This window comes from Podarcis cretensis (assembly GCF_951804945.1).
Source record: "Podarcis cretensis genome assembly, chromosome: 13".
Taxonomy (NCBI): Eukaryota; Metazoa; Chordata; class Lepidosauria; order Squamata; family Lacertidae; genus Podarcis; species Podarcis cretensis.
The window spans coordinates 32,767,712-32,786,558 of NC_137182.1; the positions used below are offsets into that span (position 1 = coordinate 32,767,712).

Here is an 18,847-nt window from a genome sequence, read left to right on the forward strand (position 1 = left end):
TTTTTAAAACATGTTTCTGCTTTATTATCTATTTGACCTCAAAAGAACATGGCTATAGCCCGCCAGTCATGAAAACATTTTGGAATGGTATTTGTATTTGAAAGAGAAATATTCATATCTGAAAAGCACTGGGACTGTTCTCAGTGGAAGGCTCTTTTTTCCCTTTCTTGTGTTTATTATGTAAATGATAGATGAACCTCTTTAAAAAGACAATGAAAAACTCACACTAACTCTGTTTTGGTTCAACTTTAGGCACTGCACGTGTCTACCAATGTTCTTTCTTCAGCAGAGCACTGTGATCTTTTTTTAAGCTATGGGGGCACATCATGACCTCACACAGGTGCACTACAATCCTGTTACAGATGCAGCCAAAGGCAGCTCTGAAACCCCCGACAAATCCAGCCAACTAGCCATATGTCATGTCATGCTATGTCATTCCCCACCATTGTCTAAGACCCAGAATAAAATGGAGGTTTCTCACATCCCTGGCTGGTGAGCAGAGTTCAGTTTCATAGGCCACAAATTGTGTGCAGAGCAGATATGATATATGTATGTCATGCAGCCAGATTTCTAGCACACCAGAAGATAGAAGAGTATACAGCTGGTTTAAAAACTATATTTTGATTATATAAAGGTATTACATTGTACTCAATATATATAGCATAAACTACACCAATAAAGATAAAAAGAGGTGCCCTACAATCCTGTTGCAGATACAGCCAAAGGCAGCTCTGAAACCCCCAAGCAAGTAATGTTAGAGAATAGAAATATAAATCTGAAAGCAAAACACCAGTTGGGGAAAAAAATCTGTTTCAACGGCACAGTCTTTTTCAATTCTGTCAAACAGGAGACTGTCCCCTCTGGGGCACCATAGCTTTGCATCTAGCTCAATACTTCATTTTGCTACAAGACTCTGCCTGGCATACTGCCCTGAATGGCAACCAACTTGTGTCCAGCCTGATGTTTTCTTTATTCACAAGAGACTGTTGTGTGTGCTGCTCCTATACTAATATTAGCTATGTGAAAAATAGTCTCCTGATTAGTGTCATTTGCATTAGTCCGAAGGTTTAAAATCCCCAGTTCATCCATGCAGACTATCTTTCTTCACCTCCTTCCCAGATGGCTTCAACTGTTCCTGTTTGTTTGTTTTTGCTTGCTTGCTTACTTACTTGCTTGCTTGCAGTATGGACATTTTCAGGATAAACCTATTGACTGTCTGCCCAGACACTTACTATAGTAGGTGGTATTTGATGGAAGAAATGTGCCTTGTACGGATATCTCAGACAGAAATTCATCATCTACATCTGTAGCAAGGGATTGGGAAACTGGCTAACCTGTAGAATTCTTGCCTGGAGATTCTCTACAAATTGTGATTGTGGCAGGGAAGCAGAGTGCCTTAAACAGATGTTTTCAGGCAAAAACTAATCATGGCTACATGAAGCATGTGACTGAGGAAGCTGCTGCACCTGTTGAATGCCTCCTCCCCCATCCCAAAAGCCAGGGCAAAGTATGGATGAATGGAACCAAGTTTGCAAGCAAGCATAACAGACAACCCTTGACAAAGTATTCCCTGCTTAAATGGTGTGAACATTAAGGTACTTTAAATTTCCATTTCCTTGATATTTTAAGCAGGGGTAGAAATGGCAAACACCTCAAATCACATGTGGCAGTGGTGGTGGTGGTTTTTAAACTATGAAACTGATTTATTGTTTGGAAGTTTCTGGTAAAACAGCTTCCGCAGGGCAGTTTTGACATCCTTATTCCTCATGCTGTAAATTAACGGGTTCATCATTGGAGGAAACACTGAGTATATCACAACAAGCACTTCATCCAGATTAAATGAAGGGCTGGTGGTTGGCATGACATAGGCAAAGAGACTTGTACTAAGTAAGAGAGAGACAACTGTGAGGTGGGGAATGCAGGTAGAGAACGCTTTCTGTCTACTTGCTTTCGAGGACATTCTCAGCACTGCAGTAAAGATCTGAACATAGGATGTGACAATGAGCACAAAGCAGCCAAGACCTAAGGCTGAACTAAAGAAAAGGGGCCACATTTCATTCAAGTACGAATTAGCACATGAGATCTTCATCAGGTGTGGGATTTCACAGAAGAACTGAGTGATGATGTTGGAGCAGAAGGGCAGTGAAAAAATGGTACCTGTGTGCAGAGCAGCATTAAGGAAGCCTGCTGCCCATGCCCCACCTGCCAGCTGAATACACCTTCCCCACTTCATCACAGAGGTATAGTGCAGTGGGTGACAGATGGCCACATACCGGTCATAGGCCATGACAGCGAGGAGGAAAATATCTGATGACATGAAGAGGACGAACAAAAGCATTTGTGCAGCACATTCAGAATAAGAAATACGTGTTGTGTTCATCAGGGCATTAGCTATTGATCTGGGAATGGTGACGGTTGTGGATCCAAGGTCAACAATTGATAAGTTGACAAGGAAGAAATACATTGGGGTCTGAAGGTGGGTAGTTCTAGCTACCAGAATGATGATGAGGAAATTTCCAATGAGAATTGCCATGTACATTGCTGTGAAGACTGCAAGGTGTAATATCTGGAGTTCCCTTTGCTCTGAAAATCCCAGAAGCAGGAAATCTCTTACAATGGTTACATTAGACATGTCTTTGCAATCTGTTGGGGGAATAAGAGAGACTATTATAAAAATTTTACTATTGCAAGAAAATGTTTACATCCAATACTTAAAAGAACAGGCTTCTTGGAGCAGAACAAAGGCATATCTAGCAATGACCAAGCCAATACCTATTGGAAGTCCACATGCAGGTCACAAGCACAATACCATTTTACCACTCATGTTCTTCAGCAACTGGTATTCAGAGACACATATGTTCCATCATTTCTCTGATGAAAATAGTGACATCCTATTTAATAATAGTAATAATATTTATACTACGCCCATCTGACTGGGTTGCCCCAGCCACTCTGGAATGCTTCCCTCATATATAAAAACATATATAAAAATATAATAGGACAGTAAACATTTTTTTTAAAAACTTCCCTATGCAGGGCTTCCTTCAGATGTCTTCTAAAGGTTGTATAGTTCCTTATCTCCTTGATTGGTGGTCGCATAACTCCAAGCCCTCCAACATTTCTCCAATAAAAATAGGGACATCTTAAGGGAAATTGGGACATTCCAGGATCAAATCAGAAACTGGGACAGCTTCTGTAAATCCAGGACTGTCCCTGGAAAATAGGGACACTTGGAAGGTCTGGAGATATATTCCAACTTAATGATATTTTTAGGGACAACTGTAACGTAGAGAGTGCAGCATGCTAACCATTTGTGTAAAATAAAAATAAAAATCCCTACACTTAACATCACAGCTACATAACAAACAGTTTGACCCTCAATTTTCACATATCCCTTCCTTCTTAAATCTCCACTTTGTGTAGAGCAGCCTGAAAACCCTTACCACATCTACTCAGAAGTATGTCAATAGGGCTTATTCCCTGGTAAGTTGCTCCATTAATCCCTCAAATGAGTATTTTCCTTAAAACTAGGAATGATTTGCTTTATATTCAGAAGCAGTATAGATCTGACTGCCAGAATGAAACAAGAGGGAATAGCCATGCCTTTCATAGTGTCTGTGTGCATTTCTCATCTGCATCAAGCTTGTTTGGGGCAGAGGAGAGACACTATGCTGAGCTGCAGGCATCACTGCTCTGACCCACCATCACTGTTCATATGCACCCACTCTCTGTCTCTCTTTCCAACTACCTGCCTCTTATCTTAAGGATGATATATCTATCTTTTCTATTAAACACTGGTTCTATCTAATATGTTGTTAAATCAATGAGATCAATGACAGGCTGCATATCAACATTAGTTGGACTCCACATGGGATATATTCTACTAAGGTTTACTCAAAGCAGACTCACTGAACTCAATTCACCTAATTTAGTCATCCCACTCATTTCAACAGGCCATCTTAGAGCAGGACTAATTTAGGCTTGCCATATTTCCAGAGGTAAAAATCCGAACACCTGATAGCCCATCCACTGCCGCCAAAGCCAGTGTCACCCACACCAGAGCCAAAGCCCGGATTGCCTGCACCAGAGCTCCAGCCGGAACCATAGCTGCCTGAGCACAAAAAAACCCCAAATCCCATACATTTTAAAGTGTAAGATTACCCCGGATGGGCATGTAAGACACCATAGCCAGGATCCAACTAAGGTTATACAGTAAGCAAAGGTAGCCTTAGTGACCCATGAGAAAAATCCATATTACGGCAATAACTAAAATGAACGAAAATTTCACAAAATAGTTGCATTCAAGTCTCACTGTAACCACAGTCCCATTTAGCTGTGACTGTTTTAAACCTTGTGATTTCAATAGATTTAAATGACTGGTTTCTGCTGGATCAGAAATCTCACCAATAGTCGTTTGGCACCATGGAGAGCTGGACAGAAACAGCTTAGGATGCCTAAGAAAGGAAAACATGTTTAGCAGAAGTATGTTTTGCTAACCATTACTACCCCCACAATATTTACACAATACATGAGGCCATGCATGAAAGGAAATTGCATGGTAGATGTCACATGGAGCATGCTGTCTCCTTGGTTGTAGTTTACAAACCCCACAAATAACATGCCTTCTGAGAACAGGCACTCACTAAGGGAAAAAGAGTAAAAATACAATGTCGGCTTAGTGCACTTAGGTCAGAAGAAGATCAAAGTGCATGATGGGGGGATAACAAAGGGATTAGATCCACACCGTACCTTTTTGTATAGTGTGGATCTGGTTTGATTTAGAAGTGAGGGAGTTTCTTTGGGGGAGGGGGAATCAGAAACAGACGCATACAGAAATACAAAAATAAAATAAAATACTGGGGCAAAGGAAACCAGAGAATGAGAAGGGAGGGGGAGGGGAGGGGAGGGGGAGAGAGAGGGAGGGAGGGAGGGAGAGAGAGAGAGAGAGAGAGAGAGAGAGAGAGAGAGAGAGATTTGATAAGTTTAAAATGTTTTTCCTTACAAATATTTTCCAGCTGGATGCTGAAAATTCTCCCCTGAATCTTAACTTGCCATATAACATGATATTTATCACTTTTTCCACCCACCCACACATTCAATTGACTTTCATCTACCATTCATCATTCAGGGAAGCAACCAGAATGTCCATATTTACTTCATGTACTTACATTTAGCTTCCTGTTTCTTTGAGGTTTGAAGGAAGCGACCTGTCATTCTTCAAGCATAAGCTGTGTGCCCTGCTGGGTACAAGCAGAACTAGAAGTGCTAAGGGGATGTGAGCAAGGGGATATAAAGTGTAAGAATGGTTCCTAGGGATTAATCAACTGAAAGTTCTGTGCATCTCTGCAGCAAAGCCCCAGAGACAAAACAGTGTCTCTCTTACATGCCCCTTTCAAAGCATTTTTTATCATACAGGGTTCTTTTTTTAAAAAAAAAGAATCATTTATGATTTTCAGGTTTATACATTTCAATAATTTTACAATCATTTTAACATTTCATTTTTTTATTTTTATATGAATATTTATTGAATGTTATAACAAATAATGATACAAATCTCATTCATCATGTTATATACAATTATTCTCCCTCCCCTCCTCTGGGCTTCCCTCAACTCCCCCTCTGCTGAGTTATTTAATTTTATTTATTGTATTCTGCTTTTCCTGTACAAAAATAAAATCCCTTATTTCTCTAAAATATCTGTTACTCAAATGAAATTGTGAACCTTTATTCAAATCCTGCCAGTGAATCTAGTCCATTCTGTTGTTTTTGCAAATAAACTGTGAGTGGTTCCCAGAGTTTTTGGAAGTCCTTTTTGTCTTTCTCTCGTAATTTGTCTGTTAGTTTAGCCAATTCTGCATTGCCATTGTTCCTTTGATGGTATTTCTTCCATCTTCCTATATTGTGCAATCAAGATTCTTGCCACTGTTGTAGCATACATAAATAATGTCCATTTTTCTTTTGGTAGCTCTTGATTTGAGATACCTAACAAAAAGGTGTCTGGATGTTTAACAAAATTCATTAACATTTCAAAACTTGACTTCCTTCCCCCTCTTTCTGCAGTTCCTTAATTTTTAAAAAAATATCTTCTGCATATCCATATTAACTTAATTTGTTCATTTATTCATCTGCTACAAATATTTACTCTTATGAAACTCTAGGTTATTACAATAATCCTGCCAATGTTCTTATCTGTTTACAATTTTTCTGTAAATATTCAATAAACCATTTCCATTCTTTTATAAAAGAATTTATTTCTTATTTTTCTGGTAAGTTTCACTATTTCTGGATATTCCATAAATTTTTGTATCCATTATTCCTTTGCTGGGACTTCTACCTCTTTCCATTTTTCGGCAAGTAAAATTATTGCCGCTGTAGTAGCATACATGAATCAGTTTCCGTACAGTTTGGTTTGTTCTGTCCCTATACTTTTCATGAGGAAACTTCTGGTTTTTGTACAAACATTATTTTAAACATCCTTTTCAATTCATTATATATCATTTCCTAGTAAGCTTTAACCTTACTATAAGACCACCACATATGATAATAAGAACCTTCTTTCTTTTTACATTTCCAACACTTATTTGATTTAGATTTATTCATTTTTGCCAATTTACTCAGTGTTAGATACAATCGATATATCATTTTCTTATAATTTTCTCTTAGACCGTAACATGCTGTAAATTTTATATCCATTTTCCACAATTGTTCCCATGCTTCCATGTCTGTATTATGACCAACATCTATTGCCCAATGTATCATTGAGAATTTTACTTGCTCATCCTTTGTCTCCCATTCCAGTAATATTTTGTACATTTTAGACAGCACTTTTACATTACAGTACATTCCAACAGGTCTCTCTCAGTTGTGATATTTGTTCCCCAAACCCTCGTATCCTTCTTAAATATTTCATTCAAATAATGATACTGTATCCATGTTGTTAATTTTTCTGATAATTCCGTAAATTCTTTTAAATTATTCTCTCCTCCCTCTTGTTTTAATAAATTTCTATATGTTGGCCCCCTTCTATAATATTATTTTGCTTTACCACTATACAGTGAGGAAAAAAAGTATTTGATCCCCTGCTAAATTTACCCTTTTGCACTCTGACGAAAAAATGACCAGTCCATAATTTTAATGGTAGGTTTATTGTAGTTGTGAGAGACAGAATAACAACAGGAAAACCCCCAGAAACCCAGAATTGCCCGACACTCATTGCACTCATTTAAGCTGCAACCAAAGAGACCCACATATCCAAAATACCAACATGCTTAAAGTGATTGATAATTTAAATGTGCAGGTAAATTTCCCAGCAAACAAAGCCACAACAAAGCTGACAACAGAAATTTTATTTTATTCCGAAAGACAGCAGATAAATTATTTAAATAAATAAATAGCAATGAATCCTATATTACAAATGCATTTTAGAGTTGAAGCATCTAGCTCAACTCTTTTGCTGGCCAAAGATAACAATGGTCTATTGAACAGTTTCCCTGCAAAAAAAAGCTATGAAATTTTATTATCGACATTTTTGCATTATGATGTTTTTTAAAACCAGAAATAAGCATACATATACAGCTTTTAAAAATGAGCATGCCACTGAAACAATTTTCTAAAAACCTTTCCTCAGTGACATTGTCATGATAGAAATACATCAAATTATAGGGTTGTCAAACCCATTTACCTAGATATAAGCATCATTGTGCTCCCTAGAATTTATATTTGAGTAGACAATCATAGAACTGCACACTAAATAATACGTTTTCAACTTGCGCATTGTTTTCAGTTTTCTGCAGTTGCTACCTATGTCACAATTAAAATATTGCTTATAAATGCAGCATCATTCTGCTCCACTATTGGGGCTTAAAACAATCAACAGCAGGACTTCTGCTTAGACCATTGTAGACATGCTTACTTATTTCTTACTAACATTTGATCCTTGCTATTCAGCTTGGGCCTCAGAATAATGATATAGCATTTTGGAAAGAAAATACAACCCAGTAATCCTGCACTGGAAGCCAAGATAGAAAAGATCTCCACAGACACCATATATTTTCCCTTGGTGCTCAGGTAGGTTGGCACAAAGGTCACCCAAACACTGCAAAATAACAGCATGCTAAAAGTGATGAATTTGGCTTCATTGAATGTGTTAGGCAACTTCCTTGCAAAGAAAGCCACAACAAAGGTTACTAGTGCCATTAATCCCAAGTAGCCCAGAACACAGTAAAACATAGTCACAGACCCTTCATTGCATTCCACTACAATTTCTTTAACTAGAGAGTGCATGTCCAAATATGTAGACGGAGGAGCTGTGACTAACCACAGCATACAAATCCCCGCTTGAAAAATAGAACAAGAAAGAACAACTGAGTTCGCCAGTTTTTTCCCTAGCCATTTCCTCGTTCTGCCTCCTGGCTTACTAGCCATGAATGCGAGAACCACAGTGATGGTTTTGGCCAACACAGAAGAAATTGCCACAGAGAAAATGAGTCCAAAAGCTGTTTGCCGTAGGAGGCAGATCAGTGTCTGAGGTTGGCCTATGAACAGTAAGGAGCAGAGAAAACAGAGCAGGAGAGAAATGAGCAGAGAGTAGGTGAGATTCCTATTGTTGGCTTTGACAATAGGGGTGTTCTGGAACCTAATGAAGATTCCAAGCACCACAGACGTGATCAGAGACAAAAACAGTGCCAAGAAAGCTAAAATGATCCCCAAAGGCTCATCATAAGACAGAAAGTTTAGAATCTTAGGAAGGCATTGAGTCCCGTCCCTCTTTGGATACAGATGTTCTGGACATGTGACACAGTCATTCATATCTGCAAGAAGGGGGGAAATCATTTTTCACTCTTTTAAACATACTGGATGGTAATCAGAGTTGCATGGGCAGTGTTCCTCTGCTGCATATTTTCCTATGTATAATGCAATGTATAGACCTACATTTGGTACTTACGTAAAAAGGGACATGTTTCAGTAGCGCTAGTCCTCATTGGCTGAAAAATTACTTTCACTGTCAAGTGTCCTCTTAGTCCAATTAAGTTCTGAAGTGATGACAATGAAGCAGAATTTTTAAGTATTTCATAGTACAAATATACCAAAAATTGTAATGTCAAATCAAGGCAAAATAATCACAAAAAGGGGTGTCAGGGAACTGCCATCGGAGCCAAGAGTGGAGGTAAGGCTCCCCAATGACGCCGGAGAGGGAACCAGCAAGGAGGGAGGGAGAGCTTCCTCTGGGGAAGGAAATCAGTGTGACACCAGGAAGAAAGGAGAGGCTGAGAGGGCTTCGGAGGGAGGGCTCCGAGACTCTTCCACCAGCGGGGAGAGCACAGGACCTCCGCTGGGCACGCCCACTCTGCGCAGAAAGCTTCCGCGCAGGGAGGCTAGGCGGAGACTTGGTGTCAAAGAACTTTTATGTTGGAAAAAGTTCAGGAAACGCCCACTGACGGATTCTGCCAGTGATTAAGACAGCCACGGTGTGAGGGCTGTCCAGCCAGGGAAAGGTTTTAGCCACAACCCAGCCTGGAGCAGTTGCGGCTTACCCACAAGCAACCCCAATTCCCATTAAAAGGGGTTCATAGAAGAAATATCTCCCTTGCATGAGAGAATAGTGGCAGCAGAGATTAAGAGGAACCTTTTCAATTATGTTTTCTATTGGTCTTTCCCAAGCCCCACTTCACTTTCTCATATGTATAATCAACCATTTTGTCTCCTACCACTCTGGTCTGAAATCTTCCCTTCTGGACATGGAGCACAATCATAGCAGCAAAACGGCTTGTCCTCCTTCCTTTTTCTGCTGTAGCCTGGATAGCAGTTGTCATTACACACGGCAAGTGGCAGGGCCTAGCCATATAAAATGAAAGTAATATGACTCAGTTTTCTTCTAACTGCCTCTATTCAACTTTGAGTAACAGGATGCTGACTTCAAATGGCTGCCTAACCGAGGAAGAGAATTTTGTAGGCAGAAAGCAGTTACGTGGCTCATAAATATGAATGGGGGGAAATTAGATTCAATATGCATTTAAAGCCAAATTTATCAACTTTGCACTTTCTGAAAGAATATGTGAACAGATACACAGCTATTCTTCGAAATTTGCACTTAGCACTGCCCTCCAGGAAGAACGTAGGTAATTACTTTTGCTGTGTGCATACTCCCTTTTACTTTGCATCCAGGGTACTCCCAAAGCTGATTTGGAAAGCAGTGTACACACGTTAGCTACAATCCATATTTATCATGTCATTTCTTACAAAATACTGCATTTTGATATGTTTTCCTCCAAACCAGCTTCTAGCTAAATTAAGAAGATTGACCTAGCTGTGCCTTAAGGTGGCAACATGTGCACAGCCTATCATAATTGGGTGTAAGATAAAGAAAACAAAAGGAAAATTCACTGCAGGGTTGGTAACACATCCTAGAATCAGAAGAGAGATTAGGGGCAGGGGACGCATGCTGTGGAGGCACGAATTCCCCAACTACAATACTCCCAACCATTTAGAAACATCTAAGAAATAGTCATATAACCCCACAGCTGACAATTTCAAGCTTGCTGAAAACCAGCAAATGGCTGGGTGAACTGGACGGTTGGTTGGTTGGTTGGTTGGTTGGTTGGTTGGTTAAGCCCAGCCAGATTGGTGGGGTATAAATAATAAATTGTTGTTGTTGTTGTTTCAATTCTTCCTGGATGCCACTAATGAGGGAGACAGATACAACACAGCAGGAAGGATATTCCACAAATGGGAAACCACTAGCAAGAAAGCCCTTTCACGGGTCAACACCCAGCGGTTGAACCACCAATAGAGCTTCCCCTGCTAATCATAGGGTCCAAGATGGTCTGAATGGTTTGATGAGGAGCTCATTGAAGGATTCACTGACTAGACCACCTCTGCTTCTGTCACACCCAGCGTTACTTGTGTTTGTGTGAGATGGTTTGGAGGGTGGGAAGGGAAATGATGAGAGAAACACACTATGGTGCTTTCAGGACCAGGTAGCTTGGCAGGCCCCAACAAAGAAGAAGAAGAAGAAGAAGAAGAAGAAGAAGAAGAAGAAGAAGAAGAAGGGAGAAACTGAAGGGGAGAAATGGGGTTGGAGGGGCTCTCCTCAGTATGTTTTTTGATTCTGTTACATGCAACCAGATCCCACCTGATTAAAATTCTTGTGCCATGTGATGATGCTTTCATTAATGGTGAACTCGGTGCCTGGTGAAGCGTGTGGATCCATCCTTCCCAATTTCACTCTTATGAAGGATTTGTTTGGGAAAGTAATCCAGTTGGTAATATCAAATCCAGAAGCTAGTTCGTTTTTCTCATTAAAATAAATGGTGTCCCCAGCACTGTTATTGAATGAGATCCTCCTCAGAAAAGGGTGAAGCTGGATTGAAAGAGGCAAATCTCAGAAAACGAGACTAATAAATATAATAAATAAATAATAGTCTCCTGTGTGCAAGATGAGGTTAATTCTAGTAAAGGTAAAGGGACCCCTGACAGTTAAGTCCAGTCCTAAAAGACTCTGGGGTTGCGGCGCTCATCTCATTCTATAGGCCAAGGGAGCTGGCATTTGTCCACAGATAGCTTCTGGATCATGTGGCCAGCATGACTAAGCCTCTTCTGGTGAACCAAAGTAGTGCATAGAAACACTGTTTACCTTCCCTCCAGAGCGGTATCTATTTATCTACTTGCACTTTGACATGCTTTCGAACTGCTAGTTGGGCAGGAGCTGGGACCGAGCAACGGGAGCTCACCCCGTCGTGGGGATTCAAACTGCCAACCTTCTGATCAGCAAGCCCTAGGCTCTGTGGTTTAGACCACAGCACCACCCGCGTCCCCTAGGTTAATTCTAGTCTACCTTAAAAGGTGAGATGATCAAACGAAGGTCATAAACATTACAAAGGTTCAGGGAAGAAGCAATGTTCTGGGGATAACCCTCCCTAGGCGAACCCTCAGACCCTTGAGCTTTATAAGATTCACCGGCTCATGATATGCAAGCTGTTACCTGCCAAGGTTGCTGGTGGGGAGGCTCCAGACTGCCTCCATCCCCTGTCACTGTCCTATGATTCTCTATGGCTGAGTACCTGGCATGTAGAGCTTGTGCTATGGCATGGACAGCATTGTAGATACTGTAGCTTTGGGCAGTCATACTCATTTCAAAAAATATCCCAGGAAGGCTCTCCAGTTTCTCCTCCCCAGTACATATGTCAGTGAGCTCCTTACCCAGTTTGGTACCCGGCCACAAACAGCCAAATGCCTGTTCCCAGAAGACCCTAATGAAGCCATCTCCTTTCGGCCAATGAAAATTTAGAACTTGAAGGAAATTTTGGAAGCCAAACACTTCATTGGAGTTCAATGTAAATGACAAAGCTCCATGGAAAAAGTTGATATCCAAATTCCTGTAATATATATGTGATGAGAATTCCCACTGGGCTGTCATAACCCATACCTTACCCATTACTGCCTCTGTCAAGTCTTCTGTTTGTGCCAGGTATAGAAACCATTTCAGCATTAATATGGTAAAAGTATCAGCATTTAAGACAAATACATTGACGTTGGTGTTGGTTAGGAAAAGGGCCATGCTCTCTCTAGGTCTCGACAAATAAAAAATATCTATCATGTTATCCGTGGAGGTGATGAATGGAAGTCTATCAATGAAGGCAGAACACATGCCATTCTGTGAAAGCAGTGGCAGTAGGTTCTGCAGAAATCTGTCTCCTTTTTCATCATCCAGTGCAATGATCCCAATCCATTTCCACTGGAAATGCAGAAATAGATGGACAATTCCATTGTATTGCTGTGCTTCATTGGGAACCATCTGATAGACAAAAGGGAACTCGGTTTTATCATTCATCAGTGGAGCAAAAAAGCAGTAGGTGACCTAAGCAAAATGAATAACATTATAAATTAAATGGGATAGTTACATTCCCCAGAATGTATCCCTCCTAAATCAGCCCAGTTAGGACACAATGTGTTCATTGACTGTGGAATGCTGATTGTTGGGGAAGGGGCATAGAAATTGAATAGAATGTCTGGAGTTTAAGCAGCTGTCTTCTCTCTCTCTCTCTCTCTCTCTCTCTCTCTGTGTGTGTGTGTGTGTGTGTGTGAGAGAGAGAGAGAGAGAGAGAGAGAGAGAGAGAGAGAGAGAGAGAGATGCAGTGCTAGTTTTACATTTTAAAGCACTGAATCATAGGAACCCTACTTAGCTGAAGGAACCTAAAGTCTTTAATTCTTTAAACCCTGTCTCCAGAGCACAATGGGGAACTTTTTTTCCACACAGAATATCACAAGGCCAACTCCTCCTGTACTTTTAAAAGGTTAGCAAATATTATTCATTTGCAGGCGGCATTTTCTATAAAGTGTTAGAACTGATCCGTATACTGAAGTTGAGGAGTTTCTGCATGCTATGGAGGGTATGTATAGATGTCCTTTTTAAATATGTATTTTTCTTGGGAAACAAACAAGGCTTGTATATTTTTTGCCAATCAAATTTGTAGCTATCTCTCTCTACCCCAAAACAATAATTTGCACATGGAAATGATGACATGTGTGCTAATTTTGTGACACAGTTACTCTTCCCGCCATGACACTAACAAGTGTATCCTACCTGTGGAATCTTGTAGATGCTTAAGAAGTTGGCTATATGGAGAGAGGTTTCGGAATCAAGTCCCCCAATAACAGCTATCAAATTCTTCTCAGTGTCACAGCTGTAGTTAGGTATGGTCTTTTTCAAATTAAAGAGAACATTCAAGGTGTTCTGATAAGTCATTTTTGCATTGAAGTTGCTGTCATAAATATGGAATCCCAGGCTGACATTTGGTAAAATTTTGGGGTCATCATTTACCTCCTTCACGGCAAATAGGAAAGCCAAGACGTGTTGATAGTTTTTTGGCACTGCTCTAAAATAAGCAAGTGGAGGAGGAGGAGGAGGAGGAGGAGGAGGAGGAGGAGGAGAAGAAGAAGAAGAAGAAGAAGAAGAAGAAGAAGAAGAAGAAGAAGAAGAAGAAGAAGAATTTATATGAAGCATTAAATACCTATTATGAACTTCCCAAACAATTTGCAAGTCTTTATGACTACTTTTTGAAAACCAGTTTCATGGTATGACACTGTATAGCATCATCACAGTTAAGATATTTATGTAGCAGAGCTACCTGGAGCTACACCCACACCTATCATCTATCACATTCACACATCACTAGCATTATTATTTTTAAGTTAAAACACACAGGAACCATATACAATTCTGGATGTATATGGGTTGTTGTTCATTTGAATACCTTTCTGTGTCCATTCACAAATATGCACACGTTTTCATAACTCGCACACATTAAGTAAAACTTTGCACACATGCCATCCACATAATACTTTCAAAAATACACAACTGATCAACTGTTCGACAGTGTTCCTTTACCCTTTATTGCTGCATCCTCAGTTATGCTAGCCTTTTTGTGTTGACCAGGTTCTTTGTCAACATTTAGAAAATTAGAAGGTTAATAAATATTCCACATCAGGAACAAACTAATGACTAGGAACATGTGATGCCATTCAAATGAAGCAAGAGCTCCTGTGGTCAACAGTACAGAGGTTTCAAAAGACAGCAGTTGTGGATGCTTTCATATTTTGTTTTAATTTGGCTCGACTTTGACCAGGAGTTATATAAAACAAACCACAGTTCTCTGCCATCCTGTATTTTCTGTGCTGTAATTTTAATACCTCATACGTTCTCCACAACTGCAGCATGGTCAAGACCTGGCTTTGACCTGAAACCAGTATATAGAGATCACAAGGACAAACTTGTTACTACATTGCCTAATTTTATGCCATAGGAAAGAAAGTATTTCCTTACAGGATTTGATCGATAAGCTTTGTGCTTGGGTGCTCCATGAAGAAAATGGGTTCAAACAATAAGAAGAACTGAGAAGTAATCTCTCCAATGATGAAATCACCTCCCTGATTATACTCATGTGGGACATAGAGAGGTTCTCTCATACTGCACATAATATGTGCCTTGCATTCAATTTGAAGCAACAGCAACAATAAGAGCAAAGAAAAACCATCCATTTCCATTTTGAAGGCAAATCCTATTGCTATGAAACAGAAGCCCCCGTTTCCATCTTCTTTGTGATCCAGCACCCTCCCTTCAAAGAACATTCATTGTTTAGATACATCGACCCTGCCCTGCATTCTCAAGGGAGAATTTCCTAGACTGGACCATTGTAGCTCTGCCTACCCCTACTTCTCCACTGCACTGAATAATACTATGGTCTTTTATGTAAGCTTTGAATCACTTGTTTACTAATTGTGCGAAAGGCCCCTGGAAATCCACATTGCTCACAGTGATTTGAAATAATTACAGGGTACACAATCACTCTACACTTCTATTATTTCTTCCTCCCCACAGGACTACTCATTGTGGCACCATGTGCAAGAGAGTCAGAAACAACCTGTTTGCCTGATCTGACCACAACTCTTTGCTGCTCCTTAGTGGAAGAGGGTATAGTTATCATATGCAGGCTCAATGATATAGATTAATGCAACACCAAGGGGAGGAAATAGAATCTAGGCAACAGTAGAGTAGAAGCAAGGAAGTAGTAGTAGTGGAAATGTTTTGTATTGAAATGCTAATGCCCTGGACTCCTATCACATACTCTATGTAGAGTGATATGGCTGCAGTCACATGAAGTATTCTGTATAGGCATGCTTTACAATAAGTATTTGGTTTTTGTGGGGTATAACTCCATAGTTATATAACTCTGCAGCAGACAAATTTTACTGAATCTTGTGATGATGCATAGTAGTCAACGCACTAAGGCTGCAAACCTGGAAGTAAGCATTATTGAACTTAATAGGATTTACTTCTGAGTAAAAGCACGTACTGCCATACCACCAAATTATCATCTGCTCCAGCCATCACTTTAGGCCAGATGTGGAGACCTCTGCCCCTCCAGATGTTGCTGAATTGTAACTCCTATCATACCTGGCCATTGGTCATGCTTGTTGGGCCTGATGGAAGTTTACCAGCAACATCTGGAGGGCCAAAGGTACCCCACACCTGCTTTCAGCACTTAAAGTGGAACAAATTTTAAAACATTTTCCCTGCGTACTTTGGGGTCAAAAGCATATTGGCATAATTAACACACTTTTTTAAAAAAGGACTGGTCTTTACTGCAAGCCAGCGGGAAAGAGTGCTAAGTATGGAGTTTCAAGGCTCCATCCAAGACAGAAAGTATGAAAGGAGACAATAGAGTTGAGAAAGTGGATCCTCATTGTTGAAACTACTATGATAAAGTATTGGTACATTTGCTCAAATCCTGATTTGTGGGTTTCCCACAAGCATCTGGTTGGCCTCTGTGAGAACACAATGCTAGACTAGGTGGCCCATTGGCCTGATCCAGCAGCCTCTTATGTTCTTACTAAAATTCTTCTATCACATCTTCTATTAGGGCCATCCAGAGGCACTTTTTTTGAGGGACGCGGGTGGCGCTGTGGGTTAAACCACAGAGCCTAGGGCTTGCTGATCAGAAGGTCGGCGGTTCGAATCCCCACGACGGGGTGAGCTCCCGTTGCTCGGTCCCTGCTCCTGCCAACCTAGCAATTCGAAAGCACATCAAAGTGCAAGTAGATAAATAGGTACCGCTCCGGCGGGAAGGTAAATGGCGTTTCCGTGCGCTGCTCTGGTTCGCCAGAAGCGGCTTAGTCATGCTGGCCACATGACCCAGAAGCTGTACGCTAGCTCCCTCAGCCAATAAAGCGAGATGAGCGCCACAACCCCAGAGTCAGCCACGACTGGACCTAATGGTCAGGGGTCCCTTTACCTTTACCTAGAGGCACTTTTCCTAAACAGAAGCTGTATAACAGTTAGTGTGCCTACTTACTAGCTCCCCTTCTTTCCTTGCCTGAAGCTTCTGTGCCCATGCTCTGCTGCTCAGACCTGGCCCATTGATGAGGCAGGGTGAGGAGCCTGCCTCGGGTGGCAGAAGTAGAAGAGGCAGCACCCACCTTGCCTCTTCTGCCTTCCCTGTGCTGGAAGTGTCAGCAAGCTCTCACCTCAATCTTATGAGATCTCACCTGCTTTGCAGGTGCCACCATCACTGCCAAGCAAACAACACAGGTAAGAGAGACACAGTGGCATCAGCAGAGGGGTGGCAGCACATTCCTGTGCCAAAACAGGATGTGACACCCCCTGCTGCTTCCCATTTCAATAAGACACTGGTGGCCGCACACTGTTTACTGCCCAGCATAATAACAGAAAGTGGGTCTGTCCTCAAGCTCCAGCATTTGCTCTATGAGAAAAAAGTTAAGTTCACACACTTCTTACCTTTGCCTTCCGCACCGTTTGGGATGGGATGGGAGACATCACTGCTGCCTTCTTCAATGATAAAGTGGTCAAGGTACTGCAGATTCCTGCCTGAAGAGAGGCTGGGCACTGTGACCTCACAATGAGTCTCCCTTCCTAGCCAAGTTGACCACTGAGAGTTGTTGACTCAAAACATTGCTTAGCAACTTGGTGAGTAGGGGCTGGAATCACTTTACTTCTACATGGAAGAAGTTGGCCCACCAGTGCCCCAGCTTTTCGGCTTTGCAAAGCTTGCCTACCCTCCACTTCCCAACATTATCCCCCCACTGAAGGGGCAATGTTTTATTCTACTTCCTTAGAAGCTGTTTTTTTTAAAAAGCTAGTTTTTAATCAAAGGCTTTATTTCCACCACGTTACCTGAGACCACAAGAGCTTGTTTTCTTCAGCTCTCCTTTGGATTGGGAGCTATGAATTCCTCTTTTACTAAATGCTACTCTATTCGCATTAAATTCAAGAGCTAAGGCAAAAGAGAGTTGCAGGAAACATGCTCAGGGTGCAAAATTGGATAGTCTTTAAGCAGAGGCTTGACAACCATGTCAGGAGTGCTCTGATGGTGTTTCCTGCTTGGCAGGGGGTTGGACTCGATGGCCCTTGTGGTCTCTTCCAACTCTATGATTCTATGATTCTAAGCTCTGCTGAGAAACTTAAATCTGCAATCCTGTGTGCATTTGGATACAAATGGGTCTCAATTCAATTACTCTGAATGATTTTAAACCAGTATGAGCTGGAAAAGGTTTCTAGGAGGGTTAAAATCAGGCGTTCGTAATATACATTAATTATTGCCTCAGTCACTAAGGTAACCTGTGACATCTCCTGCTTCCACGTTTCTTGGGGGTGTATGGGGTGTTAGGGGAGGGGCAGTATCTTGTCTCCCTTGGAGAGGGAGCTGAGGCGCCAATACTTCGGCCACCTCATGAGAAGACCCTGATGCTGGGAAGGATTGAGGGCACAAGAAGAATGCGCCAGAGGACGAGATGGTTAGTGTGTGTTCTCAAAGCTACTAACATGAATTTGACCAAACTGTGGGAGGCAGTGGATGACAGGAGTGCCTGGCATGCTCTGGTCCATGGGGTCACGAAGAGTCAGACACGACTAAACAACAAAAGTATCTCTAGTGGGGGACACACCATGCTCCTTCTGAGGTAGTTTGTCCACCTTTATTCCTCATCCTGCACTTGGCTCTCACCTGCAGCTCCGAGAAGCTGTCAGCATGTGACAGCATCTACACCCTGGGAAAAAAGCTTCAACTGGCCAGCTAAACCAGGTGAGGGTAGCCAATGGGTCTCCAACCCTCAGCAGCTTTCTCCTGATTGAAGTGGAGTGTTTGAGGACCGGGACATTCTCAGGGAAACCAAAATGCTTGTTTACAAAGCTATTGTACAATACTACCAACCTTACTGTATGTTTGCGAAACGTTGACCACTTTCTCCAACTCCTCGAAAGATTCCACCAATAGTGTCTCCAAAAAATTTCACACATCACCTGGGAAAACAGGCGAACTAATGCCAGTGTACT

General features: G+C 41.3%; 1 protein-coding gene across 6 annotated transcripts; it reads right to left on the reverse strand.

Moving 5' to 3' along the window:
* Nucleotides 1–27: 27 nt before the first annotated feature.
* On the reverse strand, nt 28–17,377 carry LOC307200130 (olfactory receptor 14I1-like). 6 transcript variants are annotated; one of them, XM_079948523.1, is made up of 5 exons: nt 17,294–17,377; nt 13,583–13,874; nt 11,132–11,359; nt 9,708–9,834; nt 28–2,643 (listed from the first exon to the last, which is right to left on the reverse strand). In XM_079948523.1, the coding sequence occupies exons 2-5, from the start codon at nt 13,742–13,744 to the stop codon at nt 1,691–1,693; spliced, it is 1,470 nt and encodes a 489-aa protein (XP_079804649.1). In that variant the 5' UTR covers nt 13,745–13,874; nt 17,294–17,377; the 3' UTR covers nt 28–1,690. The 6 variants fall into 6 exon arrangements, with proteins under 6 accessions (XP_079804649.1, XP_079804650.1, XP_079804654.1 ...); XM_079948524.1 differs by having other exon boundaries at nt 13,583–13,869; nt 17,294–17,336; XM_079948526.1 differs by lacking the exon at nt 28–2,643 and adding an exon at nt 7,502–8,810.
* Nucleotides 17,378–18,847: the final 1,470 nt, after the last annotated feature.